This window comes from Garra rufa, chromosome 8 (assembly GCF_049309525.1).
Source record: "Garra rufa chromosome 8, GarRuf1.0, whole genome shotgun sequence".
In the NCBI taxonomy this organism is placed as follows: domain Eukaryota; kingdom Metazoa; phylum Chordata; class Actinopteri; order Cypriniformes; family Cyprinidae; genus Garra; species Garra rufa.
The window spans coordinates 50,608,404-50,629,540 of record NC_133368.1 but is presented as its reverse complement, the minus strand read 5'-3'; the positions used below and the strand labels follow the sequence as shown (position 1 = coordinate 50,629,540).

General features: G+C 30.3%; 1 protein-coding gene across 1 annotated transcript in view; it reads right to left on the bottom strand.

The window, feature by feature from the left end:
• Positions 1–12,094: 12,094 nt before the first annotated feature.
• The window catches only part of LOC141340247 (neuroligin-4, X-linked-like), a 37,738-nt gene continuing 28,695 nt past the window's right edge, over positions 12,095–21,137 (bottom strand). The window contains exon 4 of the mRNA XM_073845170.1: positions 12,095–12,165. Within this exon, the coding sequence (XP_073701271.1) occupies positions 12,095–12,165 (71 nt within the window). The remainder of the gene's footprint in view (positions 12,166–21,137) is intronic.

Here is a 21,137-nt window from a genome sequence, read left to right as displayed (position 1 = left end):
TATATTATTCATTAAAAGCATTATTACGTCTTCATGGGTCAACATTTTATTCCATAACGTTACACAGTTGTCCATATCTATGGTTTTGATGCTGTTTTATGTCTGACGATTGTGTTAGATTACATGTGGAAGCATCTGTTGTTTCGGTTTCTTCTTCTCTTGTGTTTTGTAAATTTTGTACAGAAGATGCAATAGCGCCCCTAGAGTATAACAATGAAAACACGGATTCTCAGAACACAAGTATAGCTCAAGTATACTTAGACTTAGAGGTATAAGTTAAGTATACTTAAAAGGCATTTTAAGTATTTAAAGGCATTTAAGCACTTCCATAGGAATTGTATCATTTTGAAAATGAAAAAACAAAAGAATGTTACATAGTTTTTTTTGTAGTTTTTAGAACATTACGTTGTTTTTTAGATCATTACATTGTTTTTTTGAATGTTTCATTATTTTTTGTTGTTTTTAGAATGTTACAATGTTTTGTTTTTTTAGAACGTTACTTTTTTGTTTTTAGAACGTTACATTGTTTTGTTTTTTTAGAATGTTACATTGTTTTTTACATCTATGGTTTTGATGCTGTTTTATGTCTGAGAATTCTGTTAGATTAGCCTACATGTGGAGGCATCTGTTGTTTCGGTTTCTTCTTCACTTGTGTTTTGGAAATTCTGTTCAGAAGATGCAATAGCGCCCCTAGTGTATAACAATGAAAACACGGATTCTCAGAACACAAGTAGAGCTCAAATAGACTTATAAGTTATAGTATACTTAAGTTAAAGAGGTATAAGTTAAGTATACTTAAAAGGCATTTTAAGTATATCTCTGAGAAGTATATAAAAGCACATTTCTGAGAAGTACATACAAAGTAGACTGAAAGTATACTTTCCTATTTTAGTTTAAAGGAAGCATACTAATAGCACACTTTAATAAACTTCATTATAAAGGTTTTTATAAGGAAAATAAACAGATATTAAAATAAAATACAAAAATAAAATAATAAATAATTGCGAGTTTATATCTCACAATTCTGAGAAAAAAAAGTCTAAATTGTGAGGTAACACATCGTTAAAACCTTTTTTATTATTATTATTCAGTGGCGGGCTTCCTTAGGAATTGTATCATTTTGAAAATGAAAAACGAAAGAATGTTACATAGTTTTTTGTAGTTTTTAGAACATTACATTGTTTTTTTAGAACGTTACATTGTTTTGTTTTTTAGAACGTTACATTTTTTTAGAATGTTACATTGTTATTTGTTGTTTTTAGAATGTTACATTGTTGTAGTTTTTTGTTTTTAGAATGTTACAATGTTTTGTTTTTTAGATGTTACATTTTTTGTTTTTAGAACGTTACGTTATTGTTTTTTACATCCATGGTTTTGATGCTGTTTTATGTCTGAGAATTCTGTTAGATTTAATGTGGAGGCATCTGTTGTTTCGGTTTCTTCTTCACTTGTGTTTTGAAAATTCTCTACAAAAGATGCAATAGCACCCCTAGTGTATAACAATGAAAACACGGATTCTCAGAACACAAGTATAGCTCAAATATACTTAGACTTAGAGGTATAAGTTAAGTTTATAAGGGTTTTCAAACAGTGTATTGGGAAAATGAATGGGAAAAAGTGGGCAGGACTAATGCTCTCTATTTCGTTTGAAAACAAGATTGACATTTAGGTGCAGGATAAAAATCATTTTTCTACGGCTCGGCGGTGTGTGTTTAAATTCCTGGCCTGGATCGGCGGCAGGGAGAAGGTTGTGTTTGGTGGGATGGCAGAAAAGGAACTCCTGGAAACGTAATAGAGTGGCAATCATAGAAAGTGGGCCAGGTAGGGTTCTCTCGGGAGGAATCCGTGTTTCTCCTCCCGCGAAACCGCCAAACGCTCACTTTCAGCTGTCAGTCGGATTGCTTCCACCCGAGCTGCTGCTGCGTGACACGCGAGATAGAATAAAGTCAGACGTGGATGCGGGGTTATAAATAGAGGATATGAGTCAATGGTTATGTAAAGTTACATTTTTAACTGCCTGTTTACAGAAACGGATGTAATCCAGATTTGAACTGGATTAGAATTGCTCTTTTTGGTGCCATGCGGCTGCAATGCGCACATCAGAGTTTGCTTTTATTCTGCTACTGTTGAGAGAAACGGAAAGTGTCCAGGTAACAATTGCACTGGAGTGATGGAGCAACTCACATGTGCCAAAAATCATTAGGATATTAAGTAAAGATCATGTTTCATGGAGATATTTTGTCAATTTCCTACTGTAAGTATATTAAAACTTAATTTTTGATTAGTAATATGCATTCAGAACTTCATTTGGACAACTATAAAGGCGATTTTCTCAGATTTTAGATTTTCAAATAGTTGTATCTTGGTGAAATATTGTGCTATCCTAACAAACAAAAGGTTATTTATTCAGCTTTCATCTCAAAATTGACTGTTTTTGTGGTTCCAGGCTCACATGTGTTCTTTACTTGGTCTTAAAATGTCTTAAACTGACCTTGATAAAATGCAAATAGTGTTAATCTCAGGTTTAATAGTTCAGGGTTAACAAAAACTATATCCATAAAAGACATTTTCATTACTTGAAATCAATAGTGAAATAAAATACAAAAATAAATAAATAGTAAATTGTGAGAAAAAAGTCAGAGTTGTGTGAGAGCACGTTGTAATAACTTTTTTTTTTTATTCAGTGGCGGAAAAAGGCTTCCATAGGAACATTTCATTGTTTCATTTTGAAAATGTTATTTTTTGGTTTAAACATTCAGTTTTTTTGAAAGGATTAAGACCATTTCTTGGTTTTGCAAACACTGGCAGAACATTCCGTTGTATCATTTTGAAAATATTGTTAGAATATATATATATATATAGACTGTTACATTGTTTTTTTAGAACGTTACTTTTTTTTAGTTTTTAGCATGTTACATTGTTTTGTTTTTTAGAGCGTTGCATTGTTTTTTTTTTGTTACATTGTTTTGTTTTGTTTTAGAATGTTACATTGTTTTTTTGGTGTTGTTTTTAGAACATTTTACATTTTTTTAGAATGTTATTTTTTTTGTTTTTAGAACATTACATTGTTTTACTTGGTTTTTGAAAAATGGTCTTAAAATGTCTTGATACAATGCAAATAATGTTAATTACTGGTTTAATAGTTCAGTTAAGTAGTTAAATAGTTAAATAAATTATTGCAAGTTTATTTCTCTACATAAAAAAAGTCAGAATTGTGAGATAACACTTCTTAACTTTTTTTTTTTTTTTTTTTTATTCAGTGGTGTTAACTGGCTTCCATAGGAACATTTCATTGTTTCATTTTGAAAATGTTATTTCTGAAAGTTGTTTAAACATTCAGTTTTTTTGAAAGAATTAAGAATGTTTCTTGGTTGTGCAAACACTGGCAGAACATTCCTTTGTATCATTTTGAAAATGATGTTAGAACATTACATAGTTTTTTTTGTTGTTGTTGTTTTTAGAACGTTACATTGTTTTGTTTTTTAGAACGTTACATTGTTTTGTTTTTTAGAACGTTACATTGTTTTTTTTTAGAACATAAAAAATTTTTTTGAACGTTACATTGTTTTTTAGAACATTACATTGTTTTTTGTTGTTTTTAGAACGTTACATTGTTTTTTTTAGAACGTAAATTTTTTTTTGGAACGTTACATGTCTTAAATTGACCTTGATAAAATCCCGGGTTTAATAGTTCAGGGTTAACAAAAAATAAAACCATAAAATACTTTTTTATTACTTGAAATAAACATTAACAGAAATTAAAATAAAATACAAAAATAAATAAATATTTTTTCCAACTAGTCGCCATTTCTCATTTTCTTACAACTTGATGTACTAAAATAACTAAACCTAAAATAACGATGAATAAAACTGTAAAGATTTACAAAAATGCAAAAACGCACAACAAAACCTACATTGAAAAAATGCCAATTTAAAATATTAATAAAAACTGTAATAGTATCTCAGTCTTACATTAAAAGAAAAACAAAAACAAAAATGCAATGAAGTTAAAACAGATTTTTTTTATATATATATATATTTACATTTATTGTTTTTATGCTTAAACCTTTTTTCATCTTCGACCCTTATATTCTCAACTCAATTCAGAAGATTTTAACTTGGTGTACTAAAATAACTGAAATAAATTAATGCAAACTATATATACATTTATTTAAAAATGGCAAAAATACACAACACAATTGTTAAAACTTTTTAAAAATTAAAATAGAAAATATATTTAAAAAAAAAGGCAGTTCAGACCTTGTTCAGGCCAGTTCATTTTACTCTAAAATAGATTTGCTTTCCCTCATCCATCACATGACAGCAAGATCTGGTTGTTTCAGAGTAAATTTGCTGTTAAAGCTGAAGGGTGGACCTGTATTTAAGCAGCCGATGAAGGCAGCAGATACTGCAGTTTCTCCAGGCTCAGGTCCTCCTGCTCTTGTCTGGATAAGCTGACCTCACACTGCCTGTGAATTTCAATCACAGCTTCCTGTTGTGCCAAAGAACCACACATAAAACATGAAAATGGAGGGCAAAGACAGTATTTCTGAATGCTTTTAAAATAAAAAGCTGTTTCTGCCACCAAATAAAAAATAAAAAAGGTAATTGCCACTTTACAGTTTTATTCAATGTTATTTTAGTACATCAAGTTGTAAGAAAATGAGAAATGGCAATATCTCAAATATATATCTATAGGGTTTATATCTCAAAATTTGGAGAAAAAAAAGTCAGAATTGTGAGATAAAATGTCACAATAACTCGTTAACATTAATAATTGATAATAACATTGTTTTTTTTTTTGTTTTTTTTAGAACATAACTTTTTTAAAACGTTTTTTTTTTTTTTTTTTTTTTTAGAATGTTACATTTTTGTGTTGTTTTAGATAGAACGTTACATTTTCTAATTTTTATTTTTTTTTCAGAATGTTACATTTGTCTTTTTGTTTTAAGAACATTACATTTTTTGGTTTTTAGAATGTTACATTGTTTTTTGCTTTTTCAAGAACGTTACATTATTTTAAGAACGTCACAGTTTTTTTTACAATTCTTTTTTTTGAATGTTACTTTGTTTTGCTTTTTTAAGTACGTTACATGGGTTTTTTTCAGAATGTTACTTTTTTTTTAGAAACTTGAATTGTTTTTTCTAGAATGTTAAATTTTTTTGGTTTTTAGAACATGACATTTTTGTTTGTTTTTAGAACATTACATTGTTTTTGTTTTTAGAATGTTACATTGTTTTGCTTTTTAAGAACGTTACATTGATTTTTTTTTCAGAATGTTACATTGTTTGTTTGTTTTAGAACCTAACATTGTTTTTTTTTTTTTTTTAGAATGTTACATTGTTGTTTTTTTGTTTTTTATTACATTGTTTTTTTTAGAACGTCACATTGTTTTTTTTTAGAATGTTACTTTTTTTTAATGTTACTTTTTTTAAAGAACGTTACATAGTTATCACTGAAGAATGTACAAATAACATCATAAGCACGTACTGAGAACACTGTTGTAACAATGCAGATTCTAAAACAATTTCCTTTTAACATTACACGCGCTTATATCAAATAGTAATTACGTTTTTAAATGTTCCACATATATTATTTTAAGAATATTTTGTCCTAACATTTACAAAACATTATGGGAACATTTCCTGTTAGATTGGGAAAAAGAACTGAAAACATGAGCAAAGAGGCAAATTTATGGCAAAGTCATTCTAAAACGGATGTTTCCGACTGGTGGAGGTGTACGTTCTCAATGTGAAGAGATGTAGAGTTTACTGTAACGCTCGTCCTCTTGTGTCATACTGCTTTAACAGCGGCTGCTAATGAACAGCGCGGCGTGGAAGTGTTCGCTGCTGTCTCTGCTAAAGTGTCAGCACACATCTCGCTCGTTCTGGCACCGAGGATAAACACAGTCATCCTGCGTTTCTGAGACGACAGGCCTTTTGTCGTGGAACAGCTGGCGCTGGAGATTCAGTAGCGGCGCAGGAAACCGTCAGAGTAGTTTAGTCATGTTTTTCATCTCATGTCGGCAGAAGAGTACAGACGTTCAAAACCTTCATTGGAAGTGAACATGATGAACTCCAAATGAAACAGACCCAGTTATCAGCCAATGATGAGATATTTCACATAAAAGAGGTTTACATATAGTCAAACACTCACTGATGCTCCAGAAGGAAAAACATGCATTAAGAGCCGAGGGTGAAAACCTTTGCAATTGAAGATCAGGGTAAATTTAGCTTATTTTGACTGGAAACATGTAAGCATCTTCTGTAGCCTTTGAAGGGCAGTCCTAAATTAAAAAAATATGACATTTAAGCAAAATAAGAAAAATTAACATCTATATTCTATTTAAAGGTTTTAATGGAAAGTTCCCACAACTTTCACTACTTGAAGAATGTTTTGTCCTAAAAACTGTAATGTTAATGGAATATTTATAATCGTAACTTTATTCATGTTTGATTTTCACTACCAGTCACGTTTTTGAACAGTAAGATTGTTAATATTCTCTTCTGCTCAGCAAGCCTGCATTTATTTGATCCAAAGTACACCGAAAACAGTACAATTCTGAAATAGTTTCGCTATTTAAAATAACTGCTTTCTATTTGAATATGTTTTAAAATGTAATTTGTTTCTGTGATTTCAAAGCTGAATTTTCAGCATCATTACTGCAGTCTTCAGTGTCACATGATCCTTCAGAAATCAGTCTAATATACTGAAGTTACTGGCATGTCATTAGCATGTTTCTAGCATGATTAGCATGTTTCTAGCATACTTAACATGTTACTTGCCTTATTAGCATTTCATTAGCAAGTTGCTAGCATGTTTCCAGCATGATTAGCAAGTTATTAGCATGTTGTTAGCATGTTTCTAACATGATTAACAAGTTGTTAGCATGTTGCTAGAATGTTTTTAGCATAATTAACACGTTACTTGCATTATTAGCATGTCATTAGCAAGTTGTTAACATGTTTATAGCATTATTAGCAAGTTATTGGCATGTTCTTAGCATGTCTCTAGCATGATTAGCAAATGACTAGCATGCCATCAGCATGTTTCTAACATGATTAGCAAGTGTCATGATTAGTAAGTTGCTAGCATGTTTCTTGGCTGACTAGTAAGTTGCTAGCACATTTCTAACATGTTTCTAGCATGATTAGCAAGTTGTTAGCATGCTGCTAGAATGATTTTAGCATAATTAACATGTTACTTATTAGCATGTCATTAGCAAGTTGTTAGCATGTTTATAACATTATTAGCAAGTTATTGGCATGTTCTTAGCATGTTTCTAGCATGATTAGCAAGTGACTAGCATGCCATCAGCATGTTTCTAACATGATTAGCAAGTGTCATGATTATTAAGTTGCTAGCATGTTTCCAACATTATTAGCAAGTTGCTAACAGGTTTCCAGAATGTTTCTAGCATGGTTAGCAATTTGCTAGCATGTTTCTTGGCTGACTAGCAAGTTGCTAGCACATTTCTGACATGTTTCTAGCATGATTAGCAAGTGACTAGCATGCTATCAGCATGTTTCTAACATGATTAGTAAGTTGCTAGCAGTTGCTAGCATATTTCTTGGCTGACTAGCAAGTTGCTAGCACATTTCTAACATGTTTCTAGCATGATTAGCAAGTTGCTAGCATGTTGTATGTTTTTAGCATAATTAACACGTTACTTGCATTATTAACATGTCATTATTAGCATGTCATTAGCAAGTTGTTAGCATGTTTATAACATTATTAGCAAGTTATTGGCATGTTCTTAGCATGTTTCTAGCATGATTAGCAAGTGACTAGCATGCCATCAGCATGTTTCTAACATGATTAGCAAGTGTCATGATTATTAAGTTGCTAGCATGTTTCCAACATTATTAGCAAGTTGCTAACAGGTTTCCAGAATGTTTCTAGCATGGTTAGCAATTTGCTAGCATGTTTCTTGGCTGACTAGCAAGTTGCTATTATTAACATGTCATTATTAACATTGCATTATTAACATGTCATTATTAACATGTCATTAGCAAGTTAGCAAGTGTCACGATTAGTAAGTTGCTAGCATGTTTCCAACATTATTAGCAAGTTGCTAGCATGTTTTTTGGCTGACTAGCACATTGCTAGCACATTTCTAACATGTTTCTAGCATGATTAGCATATTTCCAGCACGATTAGCAAAGTTTCTAGCATGTTTCTAGCATGATTAGCATGCTATTTACATGTCATTAGCATGACTTGAAAGTTACTAGCATGTTTTAAACATGACTAGCATGTTTCTAACATAATTAGCAAATTGCTAGCATAATTCTAGCATTAATTACCATGTTGCGAGCATGATTAACATGCCATTAGCATGACTTAAAAGACACTAGCATGTTTTTAACATGACTAGCATGTTGCTAGCATGATTATCAAGTTACTAGCATGATTGCAGTTGCTAGGCTAGACTAGATAGTTAAATAGAGTAGAAATATTCAATAGAATGGAAGTTTGAATGGATTAGAAATAGTTGATAGAAGGGAAGCTTGATTGAGTCTCAATGGATTCTGGGAGTTTAAATTTGAATTTTGTCAGTTGGAGTTTGAATTTTGACAGTTGGAGTTTGAATTTTGACAGTTGGAGTTTGAATTTTGTCAGTTAGAGTTTGAATTTTGACAGTTGGAGTTTGAATAGTGTTGGCTCATTTGAACATTCCGTCAATGTAAGTCAATGGGATTTTAATGATTTCTAATCTTCAATTTGATGAAAACTACAAGTGGGATCAGTCTGAAGAGCTGGCCTGAGTTTGGTGCTACTAGCTTGAAAGCTATAGGAGTAACATTCAGAATTTCAGTCTAACCAAATTAAATGAGGTATGATGTAAACATGTCTAAAGAGGTTTTAACAAACGGATCTAGTTTTAGATGCTCTATAATTGAATGACAGACAACACGACTCATTGGTTTCTGTTTTTGATTTCAGTTCTGTCCAAACACAATGGCACGTTTGCTGTAGCGGCTGCGGCGCCGGAGGACTGGACTATGAGACGTTCAGACAGCGGATGGGTCTGAGAGTTCGTCATGAGGTAAAGTCCAGTCGTGCCATTATTTATCGTAATACAATCCACACGCATTGAGCTCTGGGCCTGCGGTCTGCAGAAATGACAAACGTCTGTCATTAAGCCTCAGAGAATGTTATTAGGATGTTAAAATAAGATTGTGGGGCCTTTCAGACGTCCTTTTGAGTCTGGCTTGGATTTATACGTGATACAATAAAAGAAACGCTAAAGTGAGTGCATTTATCATCGAATTTCCTGAAAAATAAGGATATTTGTGACGTGCCACAATTATAGCAAAACAGGGTTATGATAGTTAACTAAAACTAAAAGCATAAAAAACTGTTACTTGAAGTAAAATAATTTTAACTCACAGAAATGTCAATATTTTAAAATAAAATGTAAAAAATTAACATATTTTGTTCATAAAATAACTTATTTTATTTAACCTTTTTTAATTCATTAAACTTTAAAATCAAACTAGACAACAAAAAATGTTTAGAACGGTTTAAAAAAGTTTAAGAGGTTTAAAAAGGTTTAAAAGATTTACAAGTTTTAAAAGTTTTTTAAGGGTTTTCAGTCTGAAACAATTTGAAGTTTAAAGCAGTTTTAAAAGCTTAATGTTTGATAGATAGCTAGATCGACATAGATAGCATGTTTCTAGCATGACTAGCATGTTGTTAGCATGTTTTTAACATTATTAGCAAGTTGCTAGCATGTTACTAGCACGATTAGCCTGTTGCTAGCATGTTTCTAACATAATTAGCAAGTTGTTAGCATGTTTTTACCATGATTAGCAAGTTGCAAGCATATTTCTAGCATGATTAGCAAGTTGCTAGCATGTGTCTAGCATGAATAGCATGTTACTAGTATGATTATCAAGTTGTTAGAATGTTTCTAACATGATTAGCAATTTGCTAGCATGTGTTTCTAGCACGATTACCATGTTACTTGCATGTTTCTAACATGATTAGCAAGTTGCTATCATGTTTCTAGCATGATTAGCAAGTTGTTAGCATGTGTCTAGCATGATTAGCATGTTGCTAGCATAATTATCAAGTTTTTAACATGTTTCTAACATGATTAGCAAGTTGTTAGCATGTGTCTAGCATTATTAACATGTTGCTAGCATAATTATCAAGTTTTTAACGTTTCTAACATGATTAGCAAGTTGTTAGCATGCGTCTAGCATGATTAGCATGTTGCTAGCATAATTATGTTTTTAACATGTTTCTACCATGATTAGCAAGTTGTTCGCATGTGTCTAGCATTATTAACATGTTGCTGGCATGATTATAGCATGATTATAAAGCTGTTAGCATGTTTCTAGCATGACTAGCATATTGCTAGCATGATTTTAGCTTGGTTAACAAGAATTGCTAGCATGTTGTTAGCATGATTAGCCAGTTGCTAACATGATTCTAGCATTATTTACCATATTGCTAGCATGATTAACATGTCATTAGCATGACTTGGAAGTTACTAGCATGTTGTTAGCATGTTTCTAGCATGATTAGCAAGTTGCTAACATGGTTCTAGCATTATTTACCATATTGCTAGCATGATTAACATGTTATTAGCATGATTAGCAAGTTACTAGCACAATTCTAGCATGAATTTTAAGGTAGCCGGCTAACAAACACAACTGTTTAACAAACACATTATTTTTTAGTTAAGTCAACTTGAATATCTGAGTTGTCACTTGGCACAACTTAACATTTCGAGTTGAATGAAGTTATTTGACTAAACTTAAAATTAAGGCAAATTTAAAATTAAGAGTAACAAATTATAAAGAATGAACGAAGACTGTATATACTATATATATATTTTTTTAAAAAGTGATAAAAACAACAAACTTTAACTAAATTAAAAATATTAAAACATGCATACAAAAGTGCATACAAATTGAATTGAAATTTTGCATATATGTTTGCAGATATTTCAATAAATATATAAATATAATGTATATTTAACATTACATTTTTATATACATTTTTTGTATTATTTTTGTATATTATATTTAAAAAAATAAAAAATAATCTATTAAATATCACAATGTTATTTTTAACTTTTTATTTTAATAAAAACAGACTGGGGGAAATTTTGCATGTATATTTGCAGATATTTCAATTAATATAATGCATATTTAACATTGCATTTTTTATATTAATTTATTTTTGTATTATATTTTATATTAATTTATTTATATTATTTTTTTATATTATATAAAAAATAATAAAAAATAATCTATTAAATATTACAATGCTATTTTTAACTTTTTTTTTTTTTAAACAGACTGGGGAATTTTTGCATATATTTCGATTAATATAATGCATATTTAACATTGCATTTTTTTATAAATAAATATTACAATGTTATTTTTAACTGTTTAATTTCCTACAAAATTTTGGATGCATATACATATACATATATATATATATATATATATATATATATATATATATATATATATTTAATGCATGCACATAAAGATAACATGCATATAAATGTAATTGCATGCAAATTTACATACTATATAGAAAATACATAATAGCATACTATGGGATCCCCCCCCCCCCCCCCCCCACTACTATTCATCAGTCAAGTGAGCAAAAAATAATTTATGCATGCATTTATCTTTGGATATCCATAAAAATAAGTCTTTGTGACAAAAGCACTCTTTTCTATTTACAGGCTGTGCAGAAAACATTACAATGAAATTGATTTTCATGTTTCAGAAACACATTTGAATGTGTGGTTATGAATGTGATCTCTCACAGATGTCATGCCTGCTGATTGTTATCTGTTATAATGTGTTTATTTATACAAAATTGGGAGGAAGAGATCTGATGAAGGTCTCTCACATCTGTGCCAGCTGGAGCGACTTTTCTCAGCGGCGCTTTGAGAGCTTTTTAATCAGATTCTTCACATGAATGCTTAAAATTCAGGATTGAAAAATTCGTAGAAATTCAGCACAGCCACGCAGTCATTCCAGGCTTCCAGATCACGCAAGAAAAAACATTAATTTTGACAAATGCATTCTCTGATATGTAAATTCTGGTTTTGAAGTGCTATTATGAGCTCTTAACATCAAAGTGCAGTGCTTTGTGGCGTCGGGTCTGCTTGCGCTCCCTCTGCTTCAACACTGTTAATAGGAGCAGATAATTAGGTTATACTTTTAATTCCCACATGCCAGAAATATTACCTGGCAAATTACTGCCTTTGGGCTGCGCTCTTAATTACCAACTACTCTTATTGAGATGCTGAGAGTCAGGTTTCTGAGTTGCACTCACAATATCCATATGTGGAAAAATAAAATATAAAAAATATATATTTTATTTCAGCTAGTTGCCAAAGCAACATTTCTAAAAAAAAAAAAAAAAAAAAATTATAATAAATTTTTTTTTAAAAATGACAAAAACACAACAAAAAAATTAAGTATTAAATCAGAAAATATAAAAATAAAAACTAATTCAAAATATCAGTGCATATTAATTTGTGCATTATATTCATTTTAATTTATGTGCATGCATATACTGTACATTGACGTTTTATATGTTGATGTATATGCATTAAAAAAGTTTATGCATGCATTAATAAGCATATGTACATTAAATTATTTAAATCTAAAATGAAAACATTATAGACATACAGTATTTAAAAAAAACTTAATAAAAATGACAAAAATATAAAAATAAAAACTAATTCACAATATCAGTGCATATTAATTTGTGCATCATATTTATTTTTATTTATGTGCATGCATATACTGTACATTGACATATTTTATTTAAGTTTTATAATTTATATTAAGGCATATGCATTAAAGAAGTTTATGCATGCATTAATAAGCATGTTAAATATGTATGTTACATTTATTTAAATCTAAAATGAAAACTTTATAGACAGAGTATTTTTTTAAAAATTTAATAAAAATGACATAAATAACAAAATTAATAAAACTTTAGCAAAAAATTTAATCAGAAAACATAAAAATAAAAACTAATTCAAAATATCAGTGCATATTAATTTGTGCATTATATTCATTTTAATTTATGTGCTTGCATATACTGTACATTGACAAATTTTATGTTAATGTATATGCATTAAAAAGGTTTATGCATGCAATAATAAGCATGTGCATATTAAATTAATTTAAATCTAAAATGAAAACATTATAGACGTACAGTATATTTTTAAAAAATTATAAAAATGAATAAAAATGACAAAAACACAAAAACAAAATTAATAAAACTTGTAAAAATCAATTCAAAATATCAGTGCATATTAATTTTGTGTATTATATTCAATTTAAATGTATGTGCATGCATATACTGTACACTGACATTTTATTAAAAGTGTTTTATTTTATGTTAATGTATATGCATTAAAAAGGTTTATGCATGTAATAATAAGCATATGCATAATAAATTCATTGAAATTTAAAATGAAAACATTATAGACATACAGTATATTTAAAAAAAATGTAATAAAAATGACAAAAACACAAAACAAAATTAATAAAACTTTAACAAAAATTAAAATATTAAAAAAGAAAGTATAAAAATAAAGCTAATTCAAAATATCAGCGCATATTATTTTGTGTATTATATTCATTTTAATTGATGTGCATGCATATACTGTACATTGACATATTTTATTTAAGTTTTATAGTTTGTTAATTAATAAAACTAACAAACATTTAAATATTAAAACAGAAAATATAAAAATAAAAGCTAATTCAAAAAAATCAATAAAAAATATCTACCAAAACGGCATAAATATTTATTTTGCTCAGTAATTACTATAAAACTTTAAAAAAAGACTACATAATAAAAAATTAAAAAAAAATCCAAAAGTTTTTTCAAGTTTGTTTACATACTATAAATACTATAAATATACACAGTACATACAGATTTATGTAAACAAAACTTTTATTTTAAATTGATTAATGGTGACTTATTGTTTTGCAGCTCTAATTCTAAATCAGTTTTTATTTTTATATTTTCAGTTTTAATTTTGATTTCAGTTAAAGTTTTAGTAGTTCTGTTTGTGTGTTTTTGTCATTTAGTTTTTTAAATATTAATATTAAACTTTAATATTTTAACGAAATTTAAAGTGATAAAAACAACAAAAATGTGCAACTAAATTACTAAAACGTTCCAAAATAAAATATTAAAGCAAAGTATAAAAGTAAAAATAAATTTTGAAAAAAAAAAATTAACAAAATGAATAATTAATTCAAAATATAATAGTTGTGGGTTTTTCAATAGCCGTTGAAGATACCGCTATCTACCATTAATACGTAAATAATACTTATTTTGCACAGTATTTGCACATTTTAAAAACAAACTGTGGAAAATTTTGCACATGTATTTGCAGGTGAATATAATGCATATTTAACATTGCATTTTTTATATTAAATATTAATATTAAACTTTTTTATTTTGAACTTTTTAATTTCCTACAAAACTAGAAAAAAACATACTGGGGGAAATTTTGGATGCATATATATTTAATGCATGCACATAAAGATGACATGCATACAAATTCAATTGCATGTAAATGTACATACTTTATAGAAAATTCATAATAGCATACTATGCTCACTAAAAATCTCTAAATAATTTATGCATGCATTTATCTTAGGATATCCAAAAAAATAACTCTTTGTGACAAAGCACCCTTTTCTAGTTTTTATTTGTGTGTTTTTGTCATTTTTAGTACATGTCTATGTAGGTTTTAGTCATTTTTATTATATTAGAACATCAAGTTAAAAATTACATTTTGCTTCGGACACTAGCTGAAATAGAAAGGTTTTATATTTTATTTCAAGTATTATTTATTTGGTTTTAATTGGATTTTCAGTGTTTATTAACCAACTATTTGAAAATCTAGAATCTGAGGGTGCAAAAAAAAAATCTAAATATTGAGAAAATCGCCTTTGAAGTTGTGCAAATGAATTTCTTAGCAATACATATTACTAATCAAAAATTAAGTTTGATATATTTACGGTGGGAAATTTACAAAATATCTTCATGGAACATGATCTTAATATCCTAATGATTTTTTGGCATAAAATAAAAAATGACAGTTTTGAACCAAACAATGTATTTTGCATGCTACTTAAGACTGGTCTTGTGTTCCAGGATCACAAATATTAAACAATTACATTTTTATGCATGCAAACACATGCATGCAAACAGCAGCTAATCATGCATTTTTCCAATCTTTCAGCCTCATCATATGAAACGGAGCGTCTGGCTGCTGTGAGGAGAACAGTGAAGCTCAGGGTGAGTCACGCACATCATATAACACACATATAATGGGCCATATTGTGGGCTTTCTGTAATGACAGTTAGGCTGATGTCAGGGGACGTCTGGGACCATTTTCAGGTCATGAGCCTCAAGGAGATTCGGAGATGTAGAATGAATGCTAATGGAGATGCAGTGAATTGATTGTGTTGAACTAACGAACAAAATGTCAGTAACAAGCCCTAGAGAAGGTCAAGAAAACAAGCGTGGAGTACATCATGTGTAATGCCGTCAGATTGCTTGCAAATGCAAACCATTATTATGTCCGTATGTCCGTCTCTTCACCTAAACACAGTTTAACAGGCGGTTAGGACTGGAATTTGATTCAATTTTGATACACTAGCTTGTGATTCAATTTGGCATTGATTCATTTGGATATATAAGCAATCACATGCAGTGCATGTCTCTTTTTTCAAGGAAAATGTCTTTTCTGAGGTTGAGATTATTGATCTCAAGCTGTTTTAATGACGTCTTTCTGCAGTTGAAACACTGATTGATCAATTGCATGATTCGTGATTGATTTCAGGTCTGATGTTCATGCATGTTGATTTGCTGCTGGAACTAGTAGAAATGGATAAACTGAGATTTTGTTTTATTCTGCAGAAAGATGAACATGTATAGTGATGAAAGCCAAAATATAAAATCTCATGGATGAATATTTACTGAGTAATCCGCAATTTTGTAGAGGGGGGGTCAAAATGGAAATGTTTTACCTCAAATTACAGGGGGGTAAAAAATGACTTTAGAAAGATGGCAGCATCATTATCTTAATCTTACACAGAGATTGGTAGCTCTTTTAGTAAAATCTGTTGACTTTAGTAATCTTTGTTGCATTATGTGCCAATGGTGACCATTCAAAAATGCGGAAACAGCACTTTTCATGTTTTTACCTCAAAGTTTGCATGCCTGTAACTCAAGAAGTATTAAAGATATCTTAATGTCCTTTTAGATATTGGCTCTTAACAAACCTTCCTTTCCGCATCTTTATTTTCAATGCCTTTTGTAATTCTGTTCCAGAGATATTGCAATTTCAATATGGCTCCGGGAGTAATGCTTTAAAATTGTCATTTTCAGTGGTCAAAAAATCCAAATGAAATTCCAGTATCTCTGGATCCAAAGTATATAGGGCCTCAAAAATAAAGATACCAAAAGGAAAATGTGTGAAGAGTCAATATCTAAAATGGTATTAAGATATCTTCAGTACTTCTTGAGTTACAGACATGCAAACTTTGGAGTAAAAACATGAAAAGTGCTGTTTCCTCATTTTTGAATGGTCACCATTGGCACGTAATAGAACAATTGCCACAAAGATTGCTTTTTTCTAGCTAACTATTGAGTTGTATGTTCAGAAGAAAGATACATGTATAGTGATGAAAGCCAAAATATTAAATCTCATTGATGAATATTTACTGAGTAATCCACTGTTTTGTAGAGGGAGGTCAAAATGGCATTTTCTTTTTAACCTGAGATTCAGAGTCAAGTTACAGGAGGCTAAAATATCTTTAGAAAGATGGCAGCATCATAATGTTATTTTTACACAGAGATTGGTAGCTCTATTAGTAAAATCTGTTGACTTTACCAATCTTTGTTGCATTATGTGCCAATGGTGACCATTCAAAAATGGGGAAACGGCACTTTTCACACTTTTACTCCAAAGTTTGCATGTCTGTAACTCAAGAATTATTAAAGATATCTTAATGTCCTTTTAGATATTGGCTCTTACAAAACTTTCCTTTAGGCATCTTTAATTGTAATGCCTTTTGAAATTTGGTTTCAGATACAGTAAATGAACATACTTTTCAGAAGGCCAACAGTTCACTAAAATATATATATATTTTTTTTTTATTAGTCTTAAGTATTCTAATTTGTTGAGATAGTGAATTGGTGGGTTTTTGTTAAATGTGAGCCAAATCATCACAATTAAAAGAACCAAAGACTTAAACTACTTCAGTCTGTGTGCACTGAATTTAATACACAAGTTTCACAATTTGAGTTGAATTACTTAAGAAATAAATTTTTGCACAACATTCTACTTTATTGAGACACACCTGTAAGTGATTACAAGTATTACAATTATATACTAAAGCAACTGGTTACATTTAGTCTCGAAGATGTGTAATTGTTAACTGTTCCTGGTCATTAAACTTCAGGTAAGAGCAAACTTTCAGGAATGCCTGCTCCTGATCTTAATTTTTGGGCGCTTTGCCTCTGGGTCTTTCTGGAGCTGTATCGTTAAATTCGTTACGAAAACTACTACTGCATAAGTTTAGACGAGTCCAATGGATCCATAGACCCAGAAAACATGGGGTTAGACACCAAGATTACTTGGCTATGTCAAATAATGAAGGAGTTAGGATATTTTAAGGGTTTCCTGCCCATCTTTGACACCATCTTGAAAATGACACTTTTCTAGTGGTCAAACTTTGGTAAACTTTTAGTATGCTATTAAGGACACCTAATACTACAAAAGAAAAAAAAACAACTGAGAAAACTTTTGTTAGAATTTTTCTGGGGTTAGGTGTTTTTTTTGTCATATATGCAGCCACCTATACTCACAACATAATCATAAGATTTGTTTAATTATATACATAATTTCTGCTATTTTTCCTTATTGTATACTATTTAACAAAAAATAAACAAATAAGCTTAGAGAAGAAGGAGGTGTTTCTCCTAAAGTTTACAAATGTAAGTTAAACGTTAGTTAATGTTGCTGTAAGACACTTCTTCGGTTTTTACTAACGGAACTCAGTTATTTTTCTGATTGCAACCTCAAAATATAAACTACAGAACACTCTTCATTAGAGCTGAATCCTAAGGTACGTTGTGGTCTGAACGCAAAACCAGACCAGATGTGGTTAATGATGCTTTCTGGTTTACAAGAGAGGTACATCAAAGAGAGGAAGAAAACCATTCTGTGGGCACAAAAACCCAGCTGTAAAAACAATATGGAAAAATAGCAGAAATGATGTATATAATTAAATCTTATGAATATGTTGTGAGATACAAAGTATGCTTTTGTCAGTATGTCACGAAGAAAAAAAAATGATTGTTACATATTGTGTTTTTATGTACAGTATGGATTACATTTTTACTGTAAATAGAAAGAGACAGAGAAATCTTACTTGTGCTGTTTGCTTGAAAACCTATCTGCGGTGTTTTGATGTTGCCCGGCAATGCTTTTGTGTGGACAAGCCTTAAAAGATTCGTTCTAGGCTTCAGTCAGTTATAAATCAGTCAGGAAAATGCAGGTGGCTTTGCGTGATCCCTGCGGCCGTTCACTGGAAAGAGATACAAAATTAGGAAGAATATAGAAAATAAATCCAATGGACATTACTTACTGCAACCCTATAAACTACTGGATCATATTTGATACTCAGAGCCTCTAAATCATCCAAAATTTGCTGTTTAGCCTGTCACACACAATCTATAACAATCCTGTTGTCATCTGATTGATAGTTCAGACTCTTTTAGCAAGTGGCCTTTTAGTAAGAAAGTTGCAAAGAGATTGCAACTTGGTTATTACATGGTTGCTTATGGATATAAATTTGTATGCATGCATGCATGCATATATTTATATCTGTATGCATATAATTTACATACTATTAAGAAAATACGAACTCTACATTACATGCATGTTATTATGTATTGTAAATTTATATACCATATAGAAAAAACGTAAACAAAGGTAGCCTAAAAATGGCTATACCTAGGCAACCATTTGTCCATCAACATGGAAATGGCTGTGCACGGTCTTGGTCCAAAGTGCCACAAGTGTCTTTAAGGACATTTGCGTATCTCAAAAAAAACATGATCGCCATTGGCCGACGAAGTTTGAGCACAAATTACACATGGTTAACGGAGGCCGATTGGAACGAAAATTGGTGGGCCTGTTTGAGTCAAGGCCCTAAAGGTCTGAGTGAAATTTGAAAGAAATGAACCACTGGGGGGACGATATAATGCTTTTCAAGGGCGTAAACTATTGTGCATTGCACGTCTTTTTTTTTTTTTTTTTTTTTGCGCATACACACGATATTCATATCATACAATAGAACTCCTCATTCTGGACAACTTTGCTTCTAGAACCACTGCTGTCAATGAAATTGTTTATTAAATGATCGAGAAGATGAAAAAAATCTACTGCTGCACTTGTCCTAGGTTTCGTTCAATCTGGAAAAAAACGTGGCAGTACGATTCTCTAGACTCTCTAGGTCAATAATATCAAGAAATGTTGAAATGTACCCTTTGTGAAGCTATAACGGGGTTTTAGAAAAGGGGCCTGTCCGAATTTACCCAGAATCCTATAAAGCCTAAAGGAAAACTTCACAAAACTTGGAGAGCACATGCGGCAGGTGATTCTTAAACAAGCATGCAAAGTTTTAAGGAGATCAGACCACAGCTGTATGGCGTTATTTTAATGACAAATGTCGAGAGCGCATTATTTTAGCGCAAAAGCATATTAATATTATGTTTGTGTGCTCATGCGGTATATATATCTGAAGTATTTTCCGTCCTGGATTAAACATTGTCAAAATCTATTACCCAATCAGATTTCCCCTGATGAAAGTGCTACGTGAAATATTACGTATAAATACTAATGTATTTCTCAATATACCTGAATTATGTTATGAGAAATGCATTTGCAGACAATGCAATTATCTGTAACTGTCACATAAATGTAATTCACAGTTTTAGAGGACAGTGCCATTGAATTTGTTGATACTGTAATATGAAGTGTTTTCGTTAAAAAGAAAAAAAAACTATTCAGAACTGAAAGCAAACACTAAATAAAATAAAAAAATCTAAATAACTGTCCAAACAGCAGCGATTCTAGCAGAGCATTTGTTGTGTTATATCTTGTATCAGTTAGTAATTTAATGTTGATTTGATATGCATTGTTACTTTTAAACATTTATTGCAATGAAAATTCAGTTGAAGTATCTGAATTAATGACGCAACACTGACCTTTTATATGAAGTCTTTGCTTGACTATACAACTGGACAGAGGTTAATGATATGTACAAATCATCCAAGCAGCCAGCATAGGCCTATCGGCTACATTTGATTAACACTGCTAAATATGATTAAACTGGAAAAAATTGGATTAATTATAGATCAATTAGATTTAGAGTGTAGGCTCTAAATTTCACTAGTTTCATTAGTCAGTCATAGTAGTCTGATTAGTTAAATCTTTATTTATATAGCACCTTTTAAAACAGTGTTTACAAAGTACATTACAGAGAGATACATGTATGCAACAATAAAACAGGAAATACAACAACAAATACAACTATAAAAAGTCAAGGAAAGGCTCTAGTGAACAGTTTTGTTTTGAGATACTTTTTAATGCATAATGATACATTTTTGACAATGTATTTGGAAAAAAAATGCTTGCTACATAATGTCTTTATTCATATGTGCTTAAATGTTTTAAAGTGCTTGAACCCCAATAATCGCTGCTTGCAGCTATATTTTCCATAGATTATTGTAATTTACACACATATGAAATTTTTATGCATGCCTGATATGAACATAAATATAAATTTTATACTGTAGAATAGAATATTTAATATTTGTTATATACTGCCAATTTAAATGCATATTACTGTGTGTAGTACGCTATAAAAAGTTTTGACCAGATTCAACTTAAAAACCTAAGTTCAGCAGCTGCCTTAAGTCATTTTAACTTAATACAATAAAAATTACTTGATATAACTTTTGAGTTTAAATGACTTAAGTTGATTTAACTTACAATCTTAAGGCAGCTGCTAAACTTAATTTTTTAAGTTATTTACAGTGTATATG